The sequence below is a fragment of the Fulmarus glacialis genome, unplaced genomic scaffold (genome assembly GCF_000690835.1).
Source record: "Fulmarus glacialis isolate BGI_N327 unplaced genomic scaffold, ASM69083v1 scaffold13169, whole genome shotgun sequence".
In the NCBI taxonomy this organism is placed as follows: domain Eukaryota; kingdom Metazoa; phylum Chordata; class Aves; order Procellariiformes; family Procellariidae; genus Fulmarus; species Fulmarus glacialis.
The window spans coordinates 6,455-22,190 of record NW_009232697.1 but is presented as its reverse complement, the minus strand read 5'-3'; the positions used below and the strand labels follow the sequence as shown (position 1 = coordinate 22,190).

The 15,736-nt window shown below is 37.0% G+C and overlaps 1 protein-coding gene across 1 annotated transcript in view; it reads right to left on the bottom strand.

Moving 5' to 3' along the window:
- PSME4 (proteasome (prosome, macropain) activator subunit 4) overlaps positions 1–14,988 on the bottom strand; it is a 61,351-nt gene extending 46,363 nt beyond the window's left edge. The window contains exons 1-9 of the mRNA XM_009585023.1: positions 14,855–14,988; positions 14,174–14,290; positions 9,201–9,245; positions 7,692–7,841; positions 6,531–6,594; positions 3,099–3,173; positions 2,464–2,586; positions 1,892–1,984; positions 701–966 (exon numbers count right to left, since the gene is read on the bottom strand). Of these exons, the coding sequence (XP_009583318.1) occupies positions 701–966; positions 1,892–1,984; positions 2,464–2,586; positions 3,099–3,173; positions 6,531–6,594; positions 7,692–7,841; positions 9,201–9,245; positions 14,174–14,290; positions 14,855–14,895 (974 nt within the window). The 5' untranslated portion in view covers positions 14,896–14,988. The remainder of the gene's footprint in view (positions 1–700; positions 967–1,891; positions 1,985–2,463; positions 2,587–3,098; positions 3,174–6,530; positions 6,595–7,691; positions 7,842–9,200; positions 9,246–14,173; positions 14,291–14,854) is intronic.
- Between the last annotated feature and the right edge of the window lie 748 nt (positions 14,989–15,736).

Below are 15,736 nucleotides of genomic sequence, written 5' to 3'. Positions count from 1 at the left end.
TTTTTACAATACGAGTTGTTAAAGCACAAAAGACTGCATAGGAGGCGGAACATGGATAGGGACTAGGAAGAAAGCTTTTCATTGGGGCAGGAAGGAGTTACATTTTTTTCCCTGGAATTTCAGGCACCAAGGCATTAGTAATAGTACCAACTAAGTATTTTACATGGACACATACTTTAGTGATTTGCTTATGAAGTCAGAAGTAATTTTAAACAACCTATAACTGTAACATACTCTGACACAAAACAGAAATATAAAGCATACACTCATTACTACACAAACACGCAATACCATCACTTATATTTGGCCCAAATGAAAGCTAGTGAGAAAGTACAAGCTGGCGCATGAATAAAGGCCACAAAGTTGCTTTTTCAACCAACCCACCCACTCTCTGATACACAATGCTAACAGAAATGCAAACCACCTGAGGACTACCCTATATTGCACAAGCTATGAACAGAACTATTCCATTTGCCAGGTGTTTAGAAAAAACAAAACCGAAACAAATAAAATAGAAAACAAAGTCCTCCCTCACTCCCTATCCTGACTCAGGTGATTGCTTAGGGTGTGTATTAGCAGTTCCTCTCACTGCAAGCATTCATTCGCAACAAGGAAATCGCTTATCATTTAATATAACTGCTTTGCATATTTATTTGTTGGGAAGGGAACAGGGAAGTCGTAATGTTTCTGCAGAACTTACTTCTCAAGTACAGGTGGAATTACTAATTCAGGACGCATGAGCGCAAGGTTCTGCAGGGCTTGGGCAGCCTCCAGGCTTCCAGTTTTACTAAACATAGCCAGAAGAACAGGTTGAATAATGCATTCTACAAAGTCTGTAACATCCTGGTCAGTAAGTTTATGACTATCAGGCACAGGAGTTAACCAAGTCATTTTCTTGTAGCGCTCACGATGCAGCCTTCTGACAACACCACTGGGTAACCTTTGAAGTAGTTTCATCAGTTTGTTCTGTTGAATACACAAGAAATGCTATTCAGTTACTTGGCAGTAGCAGAATCTGAGCTGCTAAGTATACAACAGACAGTTAATAAGCCAATATCTTGAAATTACACAACTACAATAAAAGAAAACTCAGAAGAGCTCTAAAATATGTCACAATTAATGATTAAACTTCTGTTCCCAAAACATTAACAATTATGCTGCCAGCACTATACCTTATGATTTAAAAAAAATCATTAAAAATATATACAAAGGATACAGTCAAGAATCAAGATTACTTACCAGTAATTGGGACATGTTTGGGAGCATTCTCAGCACATTCACATGTAAGCAAATACCCTATCCTAGAACAAGTTGGCTCCTTTGGCATTGCTTTGACCCGTCTTGCTATTTTAATCTGTACTTTCTACCAGCTATCACAGGGAGATTCTTACATTCTCTAGCAGAAGACTCCACTAGCTATACCACCAAAAAGTTATGCTTTATCAAACTAGATATGCATTAAAAATCTTCTTTGCTTTGGTTAATCAAAACTAGATTTTGCTAACTTGGGAGACAGTAGGTCAGTAATATGAAAGCTATGACACAAAAGTAATACTGATGCTGTATATCACCTTCCTTTAAGGTGCTGACTTCTTTTTCCCAGCTGTATATGAATTACATACATGAAGTCTAGTTTTGGACTTCTAAACTGCACTTCTGTTTGAAGTCTGAAGAACACTCCCATTAGCTGTGGTCCTGACATCAGGATAAAAGTATGATTCGAATGACAGTATAATCATATATCTTGAAAATTAAAGCCTAAAAATATTATACAGCCAACAGACAATCTGGCTATTGGAGCATATAGTGCATCTATCAACATGTTTGATTTGACAGGTTTGACCGTTGAAACTACAGCTGAAGTTATTGTCCTGACATGCAAAAAACTCACCAGCCAGCGCCCATTATTTGAAGGATGGTAGAAAGAGGCAATGCTATTGAACAATCCAGACAAGTGCTTCTGCACTAGTTTACTTGGTCCACCCTGTAAAAAAATAAACCACAGAATTTTATTACACGGAATAAGTTCAAATGATCAGGTAACAGTAGTACGAGGTACAAGTGAGCACTCTCACCACAGCAATACCTCCAAGCATCAAATCACATCTGCAAGTTCCCTCCCTTCCCCACCCTCAGCTCAGCACTAAGTAGCAAGTTCTCTCCATCTGATCTGACAAGGTTCACCTTAAAAGAGTCATTCAATTGTTCAGCAGATCCCAAGTGTGTACCCACAGTGGCACTTGCAGCTGGCTGTTCATTTCCAGAATGCCACAGACAGCAGCTTTGAAATAAACCCTTCCATCCACATTCCAAACTGACAGTGAAACAATGTACTTTAAAACAAGGATAGCCTAAAAACATGTGCCTACAATGAGCTAAAAACCCCCCAACATTAATTTTAAATACATACTTTCTTAAAGCTTTGCATTAGTTTTTGTTTCACTTTATGAAAAAGTTACTAACCATCATGGCTGTGATCCACATTACTGCATGTCCTACATCATAAGCATTTGTTAAGAATCTTGGAACAACAACTTGATTGCTTCCTACCGGAAGATTTAAACTCCTCAAAATTCTGGTAAAAATCTGAAAAAAAAAGAAAAAAAAACATTGGCAATAATTAATTTATTCATTTATGCATTAAAACTGGCACAAATTAATTTTCTAATCAAAAGGTGTTTGGTGGTTTCAGTTTTTTTAAACAATATAAGTGCTCTGAACATCTTTTAAAAAATCCATAAGCTGAAAGATTCGAAGGTCATACATACTATTTATCAAAAGAATATCATTAAGGGCCATTTCCACAAGAACATGGGATCAGTTACACAATCAGACAGTACTTGTATAGTAAGGTATGTTGTTGGTTTGGTTTGGAGTTGGTACTGGTAACAGTAACAACTTCCAATGCTGTCTGCTACAAAAGGATGGCTCAAATTTTCAAAGTTAAACTTTGGTCCTCAAATGAATGCACCTAATTTGAAAAACTGGGCCACTGCAGTATAAGACCCATACAGGGAATGTGAATTATTCTTAGCATAGTAACACTGAACACTTATATCAAAGTAAACAAAATAATTTCACAAAATGAGAAATATTACCTTCGGTACATACGGATCCCAGTCTATGTACCCGATGTTGTCAGTGGCCAAGCGAGCAAAAAGATTTACTAGATGCTGAAAACAACCATAAAAGAAGGAAATATTCATTAGAATATATTTATAATAAAAGATGCACAAACCCCTCAATCTACTTTACAAATGGAAGATAAGAGCTACCCATGGCACTAAAGCACTTGTAAAGGGAGATTTCACTCTATCAGAAGCCACCGATACCGTATTTCACAATGCATTTGAATTCCTACCTTCAGGAGTCCAACCCAATATTCATCTGCGCACTTACAAAGCAGGTTATTGTGATCTAAGTTCTGGGAGGGGCAACCTGTCAGAATATACACCCCTATTATCTCTTCAAAAATTTTTTTAAATGTAGAGACGTACTAATAGTACTTTTAGAAGGTATACGCACATTCTGCCTTTCCCCGTGCTCTGTGAATTAACATGAAAGGCAGAATGTATTCACTACCATTTTAATTCTCAACCATCTATTGTTAGAACAACTCTGAAGAAGAGTGGATGAACAACAGACAAACTTATACTTGAGCTATATGATTTCAAAGACTTCAGCTTTTGCTAAGAAATATCTTTTCCCCTTTTGAGCAGCTTTGGCCTTTTTCCCCTTTTTGAACAGCTTCCACAGAGCAGAAGACTCTTGGTAGTGGCTTACAGAAAGACACCTGTACTAAGCTTCCGAGTCCTTCAAACACTACCACCATTTTATCAATTGCGCGTAGCAGACTATTCATTTCTACATCGAAGGTTTGGAACAAACTCCAGGTGACAGTTAGAAGAGCGATTTCCCAGCAAACCCACAACACAGCTTAAGCAAAGCAAAAATATCATAACAGAACAGGCTCTAGTTTGGCAGTTTCATTGACTTCTCTAACAGAAACCTGCTACCTACTTTCGTAGCCTTTGTATAGAGGACTATTTGGATTGGTTACTGGAAAATGTCCTAAGGAACACTCTGAAGAATGCAACCCTACCAACAAATACATTAGGCATCCTCTTATATGCAAGAATGAGAGAGACAGGCTCTGTAGAAGATAGGAGGTTTGGGAAGAGAATGAACAGGTAACCAAAGACAAACCACTTTCTGGCAAGGGAAAGGGCCCTGCACTATCCACTTTGGCTGCCAATGCATCATCCTGGTTCTTGTTAACTTTGATCAGAAAGTGACATGCCATGCACACGTTCCACAGTAACTCTGAGCTAGAGCAGCCTAACGAGCGCTTATGATTGTCAATTCATCTCATGGTGCTTCCTCACCAGTAGAGCTCTCATGTGAGCTGAACGTGGATACTGGCCTAAAACAGCATCTATATATAGGCATTGAAGAAAATTCAACCAACACATCTTGACGGACTATTTAGCTTCTGCAGGATCCATCCTACTTAAAGTGTGCTTGCCTGTGCTGATGGCTGTCACATTTGTAAGCTTTTGTTTACACATATCTGTGGCTTGTAAAGGTCACAGGCATTAAGCTGTCAGATGCAATGGCAGTACGTGACTGTCTAGGAAGAATTAGATACTCCATTGCCAGAAGACAGTCTCATGAATCCAAAAGGGAACTGAAAGATGTCCTGAAGAAAGAGAGTTATCGGGACTAAACAAAAAAGGAAATGAAGTCTCACTCTCATATCCTAATTGTGAGAAAGCACATAATCCACCAACGCTCCTCTTATGAGCTTGCCCAAAAAGGGAAATACCTATCAGCTCTCCAAGAGCCTTGATGCTTCTATCTTGAAGCTATGGCTATGGTGAAGCCAAACGGAAGAGCCTTAAATAATCCTGCCTAATTCAGAGACACATATTCATAGAAGAACAGTTCACCTCTCAGTCTGAAGGACATGATAGCTTTGGAAAACCCACGAATTCAATTCAGGACAGTCACATCTGACACAGGCTGAAGAAAAGTGTTACATTTTCTTAAATGATCTACCTTTTTTGTTTGATACTAGGAAATACCCACTGAAAAAAACCTTACCATGCACAAAGGCAATTGATTCTACAGCTCCCCTTCAAACAGCAAGTCTAACTCTTGCCAAAGCAAGCTGAGAAAAAGCTTGCAGCGTACAGAGGCTTAAACTGGATTGCACAGGCAGAACCCATATGTCTAATTATCTGCATCCAAGCTTCATGAAATGAACAAGCCTGCCCTTAAGAAGTGGACAACACAGCAAAGGAAACAAGAAGTGAAAGCTTTGGAGAAAAAATAAAATTGTTTGGGCCTTCCGAGCAAACTGTGAGAATCCAGTGGAAGAGGGAAAAAATATCAGAGGTAAGTTATGAAAAAGTGTTGATGATTTGTTAGACCGTTTGACAGAAACAAACCAAATCATGATATTAAAGTGCAGGCCGCCATCTTTCTGTCAGAAAGAGCAGGCAGAATTGTGCTTTTTTGGATCAGAAACATGCAAAAGTGTCTACAGACAATCTCAAATAAAACTTTGGCAATCACCCCTGTTCAAATCTGGACAATTGCCAACTGTTGGAACAAAGACTGCCTTCCTTTATTTGTGATAAAACATAACTCAAACCAGAAAAACCTACACACAAGCCTTTTCACAAAGAAACTGCCAGAAATGGAATGTGCTACAAAGGTAGCATTCAACGGTGTTTTGGAAATCAGCTTTCTCCAAAGACACTGAGAAGTCCTCCTTGTGTATATAGGCAGGAGATTAGTAAAAGCAGCCAGATGGTCAATGAGCTTATGTTCATACTTAGTATGGAAAAAATCTGGTAATATGCCAAGTTTCACTGCAATAAAGCCAAGGCACGGGTCAGCTGACACCAATAGCACCTAAGCTGCTGGTGGTGGTGTCTCCAGAATGAGATTTTATTTCCCAAGTTTGTATCTAGCCATATGAGACGCACACAAAAAAGGCAGACAGGTACATGGTAGACTATTTTCCTTGAAAGATATAGCCCAATAGTATTTTTGCCCAAGGGGAGTACAGGTTCTTTACTGTATCTAAAATAAAGATGACAACAACTCATTGCAGCCAAGGCAAAGCATTACTACTCAAAATTAGGCATCATGAAAGATGTGTTAAGATATAAAAGATGGGACTTTACAGAATTATAATTTCTAAAAATCACAAATCACAATCTCTCTGCATCATTGTAAGCAGGCAGTCTGGAAAATGCCAGCATTTCCAATGCTGGAAAGAAAAGCTGCCTGAGCTAGCCATTAAACAATGTTCACCAAGCACAAGTGTAGTCTCATTTATTCAGCCAGTAACTGCTTGCTAACAATCATGAAATTACTGTCTCTGCTTCCTTGTGCCAGTTAAAGCAGAAGGAAAAAAGAAATCCATTATATCACTGTTTGACTTCGATGCACACTTGCAAGCACACTGTAGGAACATTTAAATGGATTTCTTCTAGCATAGGTGAAAACTAAACACTTACCCCTTCCCATTGGGGAAGATTTTGAACTGACACCCAAAGGCCTATAAATTCATCAAACCAAAGCCTGCAAGAGAACAGAACCAAAATAATTTTAATGTTGTGATAGCAGCTTCCTCACTGGATATTTATCCCTCACTTTGCCACAGAAACTCACGGGCCCCTCAACTCATTCAACAACAACAGGGATCAACATGGACATGCTTGTATCACTGTCTCCCACAGCATCCTCCCTACCCCCAAACTGATCCTGAGTTGCTTCTTTCGCCTCTCCTCCTCTCATTCTTTTCTGATCTCCCCTTTTCACACAAGTATTTCACCAGGGGTTTCGTTATCTACTTCAGCTTCACCATTTCGTTACATGTTGCCGTCCCAGCACAGGTAAAACACATGAAAATAAATCACACTTCATTTCCCTCTACCTTAAAATCTAAAATTTGTCCCTATTGACCGATGGTTACAAGGGTCATTAGCTTCTAATCGAAATTCGTCTGAAGCCAAGGATGCAAATCCTCCATACCAGCCCCTTACTTAAATTCACCTTTATAAACTATATTCACTTCCTTCCTTGAAGTTTTCACTAACCCTGTATCACAAATATACTTTTAACCTAACCAGCCTAAGTAATGTCTACATGCACTAAACATCACTGGCTTACATTTCGAAGTTCAACGTTTCTACCTTAAAGATGATCCAGATACTGTCCCATCCTGCAAACGTTTCTTCTTTAATTCTTTCCGATCGTCTCACATTTGCACATCTTGACAGTGAACTGAAGACCTCTACCTCACAATCCCGAATTTGTAGTAATAGCTGTATTTTAACCTACATGAAGGACTCATCAGAAGCTACCCCAAATTAAATAGACGGTAGGATTAAAGCTTTGCTACGGTTAATGATTCTAACTTGTGTGAGTTTGCTTTGTTGTATACTGTGTGCTTTACTCCAGAGAAGGCAGAACTCATTAGAGAATAGGTACTAAGATTCCCCCAGGTTACTTTTACAAAAGAAGAATGCTGACAGAATTTCTGTCTTGAACTCCTTCCAAAAATGCTATTAAAAGCCACCATCCATTTTGCTGGTTGACTTCAAGCCATCCTGTAAAAGATAATCACTTGCGTTTGCAACAGAATGCTATACCAATAGACACTCAATTACACTTACTTGAAACCTTTCTGGTGAAGTTCAGGAGGAAGGGTAGTAGGTAGAAATAGTTCAAAGTAGGTAATAGCCTTTTGCATGGTAACATCAAATGGACACATTAAAGGCCTCCATTCATCTAGCATCTCCGCAGTGGCATCTTCTGGAAAGTATCTGAAAACAAGGAAACCGTTGAACATATATAGGCTTGGCTTTAAAGTGTGGGTCTTTTTAAAACATATTTAAAACTATCTATTAATTTGTCATAAAATCTTAGTTTTACAGTAAGACCATGTACCCAGGGGCAATAGCTAGGCAGTCCTCAACTCTGTTTAACCTTCACAAAACACAAAGTTAAGATCAAGGACATCATGGTGCATCATTTTAAGACCACAAATGTAAGACGATTCTCGTCTTGTTGAACCAGAAAAGATTCTGTACAATGCAAAACCATTTCAGTGTGAAGGCTGATCAAAACCAATCAACTACTATTCACATTTGATGCAATATAACAAAAGATGACTTAAGGCACAAGGAACATTTATCTGAACATTACAAGAATCCTGAAGTGGTTATTTAATTTCTTTTAAAAGAAATTAAATATCCATGCAATGCAGTATTTAAAATGCATACCACATACAACTGTTTATACAACATCATTATTGCAGTTGATATGGGGCCAATTGGAAGTAACGTTATCAGCGTCCCAACCTTAAGACAGAATTTTCAAGAGACAAATACCACATTTTCATTTTTAAAACACTCTACTTCAGTGCATTCTGTATTCATAACAGATACCAGAAAAATCAACATTGAAAACTAAGGGTTTTTATTTAGCTACAAAACCACATATATTTGGGAAAAGGGTAATGTTGCTTTATCCTTATGTTCCTCATACTAACAGTATGTGTTTAGAACAGCATCTCCTATAGGAACGCCCAATGGAGTAACAGCACTATGTGAAACAACTGCTCTCATGAAAGCAGACGATAACTACAAATGGCCATATGAACGGTAAATAAAAGAGAACAAGTCTCTTCTCTGCATCTTTGCAGTATCTTAAGCTGCTAACAAAGTCAATTAGCGGAGAGAGCAAGATTGGTTCAGGCACATGCATTCCCAGTGAACGTAAAAGAGTACAAAAGGTCAAAAGCAATGGTGGCCTTAGCTAGTGATATCCTAGCTTAACTAACTATTAACAGATTTTCAAACAAGGCTCTTGAAAAGAAAAAAAAAACCAAAAACCTCACACTTTGTTTAAATATTATACCGCAGAACATGCCTGTGATTTTATTTTCATTTTAAGCAACCTATGAGCCTGAGGCATTGATCACTCATAATGCAGAAAAACAGAAAATCTCTACCCTCCACCCCAAGCTTCTTAGACAAGTTGGGACAACATCAGCCAAGGAATGACTAATAGAGTGGGTTTTTTGGTTTTTGTTTTTTGGGTTTTTTTTAAACACTTTTCGTCCCTCTCTTAAAGTAATATTAAAGATACAGGCTTAAAAAAAAACCACAACAAACACTTACGGTCTGCAGCTCTTCACAAGTGTTTTCAGAACACTTTCTACAGAACTGAAACAAGAAAGGAAACATTAGGGATAGTGTCTTACCAAATTTCAATGACAGCATAAAATAAACAACCATTTGCTGATTTTTCTCTCAAGAGCTTAAGATAACGTTGATGCAATTAGATGTCTTCCGTGAACATGCAGTAGCTAATCGCCTTCTACACAGACTTAATCATAACAATTAAAATTGCTCTGTTAGACTCCTGGTTCTACTTTTCATATACCACTCTACCATTTACTGCATTTAAGCGAAGGGTGAAGAATTCTTATCATTTCTTGTAAGTATTATCCTGCATTTTATCCATGAATAACCAGCAGAGCAAGGGGAAGTTGAAAACACAAACAGAAAAAAAAAAGATTTATGGACTTCATAAATATTTTAAGATAAGTAAAGGCAACAGACTTCAGAAAGTTGTTATTATTAGACTACAAATACCATATCTGTCCTTTTCAACCTGGTTTTGATTTTTGTCCAGTGGTTCTAAGAAAGAGAAGTGAACTATCTGCAAATTAATGGTTATTTCATTAACGTCCCTCACAATTAACAGCTGATTTTAAAAGTGTTTTCATCCATAGCAAGAAAACTTATTTGAGAAGTCATTTTAACATGAATTGTCACAGGATGCCATCAAACCACTTAAAATGACTAAACCTCAGAATAAACTCAAAGAATAAAAGAGAGGGGGAGGAGAGAGATTGATCAATCAATGGAACCATAAAGGTAGTAAACTGTCATGTTCTTCAAACCTTCTGTTTATTACAAGATGAGCTCAAGACTAAATTGCACTTTTACCAAAAAAACATTCCCTGAATTAAAAAAAAAGTTCAGGCAGAAGAACTTCCTACATTTTTTAGATGTACTTTCTGTACTCTTAATAGAAAAATGGCATCCTTTAGTTCATCATCAAAAACTAACATACAGAAATGCTATTTTGATTAGAAAAGTATGATGCAAATGTATCATCTTTAGAGTTTTACCGAAGATCGGTTTAGGTCAATTAATTTTGAGACACACAAATACTGAGCATGCACACACTCTCTCTCTAGTCCTACACAAAATAAACTGATCCCAAACAAGCCAGGAGAAATATAAAATGGATAAACCACTATTTCCTTTCAACACCTCAACATTCACTGCAAGCCAGCAAAAGCCCACCCAGCCCTCATACCACTACTTCAGTTCAAGCAGCGCTCCAGAAGATGCAAAATCCTGTACATTTTATGCAACAGTGGCAAAGTAAATCCATGACCTCTCCCAGAATGAAAATTTTGAGCTTACTGACAGCTTCTAAAATTTGAAGAGGAATGGCCAACCACTCATTAAGCAAAAATAAGATCAAACTCTGCAAGAAGCTCAAAAAGATTCTGGGTTAAAGTGAATACTGCTCTTGAAAGAGTTAGGAAAGAGATAACAGTTGTTCCAAGGGTAGATAAATAAAGCATGAACCAGCAACATTCCTTAAGAGCATTGAAGATTAACATGAAAAATGTTTGTGTGACAAAACAAACGAAAAAGCCATACTATCACACTCCACTGAAGTAACTATTACTAAGGAGAACCTGAAGGACAGGAATTTTAAGACACACTGATGCCAGAGATCAAGAAGTCTTCCAAATTCACAAGTTTTCAGTCAGATCTCAGCATTTGTTAGTGGAAGAGAGCAAAGGAGAAAGTTTGGAAGGGATGTCCCCTCCTGTCTTCTGATCACAAATTTAGAATGGAAACTAGAAAGAAAAAAACAACAGCAGACAATTTTGTACATCAGGAAACTTCCATCTAAGACGCAGTTAAACTACAGACCAACTACAGAAGACATCTTGTAAGATTCCTGTTTGATGACTACTAGTTAGAAAAGGACAGGACAATATAGCTGGGGAGAACAAGAGACTGCTGGTTACCTTTTTCATTATCACTTTGAACAAACTCTCTCAAGCGTTTTAGCAGTGGCTTCTGTTCCACTTTTGGTTAGACTTTCTGCATACCCATTACTGCAGAATTGCTCAAAAACATCTACAGTTATCGCACTCGCAAATTTCTGTATGCTACTCTACCCCTAAACCTAGCCATGGCTTAATAGAGCACAACAACCACCAACCATATACAAAAACCACACCGGATTGGATCAGCCTACTGTAGTTTGTACTCTTGTACTTGCTCAGGTATTTAATGCTAACTGTTTGGATAAGGTATTAAAACCTTTGTAATTGAGAGACAATGAAGCCACTTACATTGGAAGGTATCTCCTATTAATTACTGAAACAACAGTGTATGTAGTGAGATAAAGGAAAACAACTCATCCCGTCCAGTTTTCTTTGCTTTTAGTTCCTCCTTATTTCCTGAAGTATTATTTGCTTATTATGCCTTGCCACATGGATATCTTAAAAAACACCCAACAATACTATTAACCCTATCACTAGTCATCATTTTGGCACTACATGATCATTTGCTTCTTTTAGAAAGGACATGACCATATTAATTTGTAAATTTGTTTTTTTTCTTCCCCTGCATTTTCAAAGAGAAACATGTTTCATTTAAAACAACTAACATATAAACTGACTCTTACATTATCAAAAAGCAGTAAAAGCACAATTTTCAGTTTTTGGGGACAGATTCAGGCCTTAAGTGAAATTCTAGCCCTGCAGTGGACACTCCATTACAAGAGGTTAAATTAAGACAATGGAAAGAGCAACCAGCTAGAGTTTCACAAATTATTTTAGTGAATTTCTAATTACGGTGAGACAAGTATAAATCTCTCATGGATTAGTACAACTAAAAATTTCCTCCTAAAAAACCCCAGACAAAGCAAAAAACACTGCAATTCCACTTTCACTTATACCAGTTTTCTGAATTTGTATATACAAACACCTGAAATGGTTTTCACTGCAAAAATTCACAGTAAACTCTTCTGATACAGAAACTTGGTTTCACACTTCACGGCTACAAGGTTGTTGCTGGGTGTATTTTCCAGAACCTATTACCTCACTGCTAAAGCACTTTCCATGATTTCATCGTTTTTAATAGTAAGGTACACTTACTCGGTGACATGCACTCCTACACCAATACTGATTTTGTCCATATTCAGTCACAGCAATTATTTAAATGTAAAATTTATCTTTCATTTGACCCTTGAAATATATATGCTGGTTAAATTAGTTAGCATATAGCCACTTTATCAGCCACTTCACACACGCTATCTTGTTCCCCAATTAGAAAGGTTTACATACAGTGCGACATTCTCATAAACAGTGGTGTATTGGAAAACCAATGTTAACGTCACAATTATGTATGCAGAAAGTTACACCTGTGTGACAAGTGTTACAATCATGCAGAAGATTACACATCGGCCAGAGCTGAACAAAACAAAAAGTCATTCTTACCACCTATGTAATACATTAAGCACAAATGTTTTAGGTGAAGACAAGCCTGGTCGATATGAACTGAATGTAAAAAAAAAAAAAAAAAAAAAAAAAAAAAAACAAAAAACAAAAAAAAACCAGTAGTTAAATTAACAGCTATAAATCAAATCAACTCCGCTTTTAAAAATATTTCTTGACTTTCACCAGAAAGATACCCCTCAAAATTGATGTTAAAAAGAGAAAACACCGTATGAGAACAAATCGCACTGCATATTAAGATGGAGTGTCTGATACCCAACACAGTTAATAAAAGCTAAAAGTTTCAGACAGACCATCACAACTGATATCCTCCTCCCAGCTTAACCTTTTTTTCCCCCCTCTCGGAAAAGTCTCCTCCCCGCTACGCTAGTTTCTCACGCAGTAAATGCAAAGTGACTAGTCAACATCCCCACAGAACAAAGTATGCAGTTTCAGTAGGTGCTGGCATATGCATAAAATAAACCAACCAAAAAAGGCTCTGCTCTTTTGGATTTTCACTGGCAAGTAATATCTACAATTAGCAAAATAGTGCAATTTAGCAAAATACTACAATTATCAAAATGATTTTTCCAGCTATGGAGCCACAACAGAATTCAGCATGAAATGCGCCCTAACAAGTTATAAGGCTACATGTATCTTCTGTTCATGTCACTTATCAGCAATAGGATCTTCCACTCAGTAGAAGGAAGCAGTGGCAGTACTCCAATATCCCTGGACAGAAAACTTTTTTTTCTAAAGCCAATTAAGTATTTTCACCTGCATTTCTTTACACGAAGTTTCAATTCAAAAAAACATAATGAGTTATCTATGTAGTATATTTTGTCAGCTGTAATTTATAAAGCAGGACCTTCTCTAATTGGAAACATTAGAAAAATTGTCATTTTGGAAATTTGACAAATGGGGAGGGATTGGCAGTGTAAAGAAAGCAAATAAAACAAGTTTTCGTTTTTAAAATCAGTAGAACATTTCTAAAATTCTTAACTGGTAAAAAACTGATTTATCCATATATCCTCACTTTCAAAATATATATGCACACATATATATGTATTTCCTATAGAAGGCACATCACTTTTCTTTGTATGCATACTGATCTACACCCAGATTACAGATACTGGGAATGCTTGCAGTACATATGTTTAAGAACAGTACCATTTTTATTTTCCCAAACCCTTATTGTGTTATATAACTGAACAGCAGACATTTAACCTGAACATTGTTAAAAATTTAACGTTAAATCTATTAAACCGTGGGTTATCATCCTAAAATAAGCTGATTAAGACCCCTGTTCCAGCATATTTAGAAACGAACTCAATCACATTCATAAAGAGAGGAACACCACAACAAACACAATTAATTGGCACAAGGATATACATGATTTAGTACAGTCTTGCATGCACTTACTGAAATATACTTCATGAAAATATAAGCAAAATATTTACTGTGTATCAAATTCCAGACACTAAAAGCAAATTTCAAAGTACTTTCAAGCATTACAGGTACTTATAGCCTATCAAATGTTTTAAAATGCAAACTTACTTGGGAAACCAATTTAATCCAAGATGTTCTGTTTTGGAGTATAATATCCTTTCCAACATTTCATAAAGTGGTCTCCATGGTAACTCTAAATCATCCCTGGAAAGCAGTTCTTTTTTCCTAATAGGGGGGAAAAAAAAAAAAAACAAACAACGAGCACTTTAGGATTAAACATTTACATCGACACAATGCACTTCAGAATACCCAAGATCACTGCTCTGAATTATGCTCATCTTCAGCATTTGGCACAAACTGCAGGAAGGTCAGGCAAAAAAAAAGCTGGCGACTTGCAGCATTTCTGCATGAACAGAAGCTGTCAAAATCTTCAGGAAAAGTCTGACTAAGTGAAATAAACATTATCAAGTCGCGAGACAGTCTTCATCTTCTCCCTATTTGAGATTCAACCTTAACACTTGGCTCTCTGAAATGTTTTCTCTTCCTAATAGGGGGAAAAAAACTGACATTCTTTCACTTTCAATACCACTCCTAAAGCTTTGAAGGGGGCAAGGAGTTCACATAATGAGAACTCTTTTTAACCAACATCATCTGTACAGGGGAGATTAAATGAAGTAACCTGTAATAGAACATACTATTACATTAAAGTATGTAACAACATTGAGCAAGTGAAGTGATCAACTACTTAAGAGATGAAAGTTTCAGTAGTCAGCAGAAATCTGTACTTACTTTAACAGGTTTATCAACAGGCGTGCAAATCCTTGCATCATGCTGATCTCCAGTTTTGGAATTGTTACCAACTCATACAACAATTTGATAAAAAGCACATGATCTTCTCTGCTAAATTTTCTCCCATATAATCGGATGTATCTACAAACAAAACACAAGATGAGTCAGCAATATTTTTAAACATTTCCATTTTATCTAAGACCCGAGCCAGACTCTATCTGACTTGCTGTTTAATGAAACAAAACTAAAACCTGTTCACAAGTCCAACAAGTAAGAACCTGAAGATATAGAGCAAAGGAAGACTGACAACTGTAACTACAGAAAGAATGACCAAATGAAGTTTACAGTCTTGGAAGATTCTACAAATACCATAACTTCATGCTCACACCAGATACCACAAAACCAAGGATCATATTCTTTCACCTCAGCTCAAAATGTACTAGCTATTAAATTTAGTATTTCCATATCCCATTTCTCTTAAAAAAAACACAAACAAAACCAAAAACAGCAACAAGAACAACAACAACAAACCCCCCCCCCCCAAAAAACCACTCAACAATTCTCACAAGCAGCCTTATTACACTCTATCCTTTTCAGCTGGGGCACTTTAAGAAGGAGACAGGACACAATCCAGAGGCTAATAAAAACCCCATAAGTATCAAGTAAAGTCCAAATCTGATAGCTTCCAGTAAGGCTGAACAATTTAGACACTGAGCTTTGCTGGTGGTGTGTCCCACTTCTATGCCTTATATTTACTATCTTAAGAAAGTGTAGATCCATTAGGACTAACTCTGGAAGAAGTGCTTACTGTTTTCAAGTTGAGATTGAAAAAAGAAATACATTTGAAGTCTTAAGATATTCTGCACCAGCAAAACCTATATA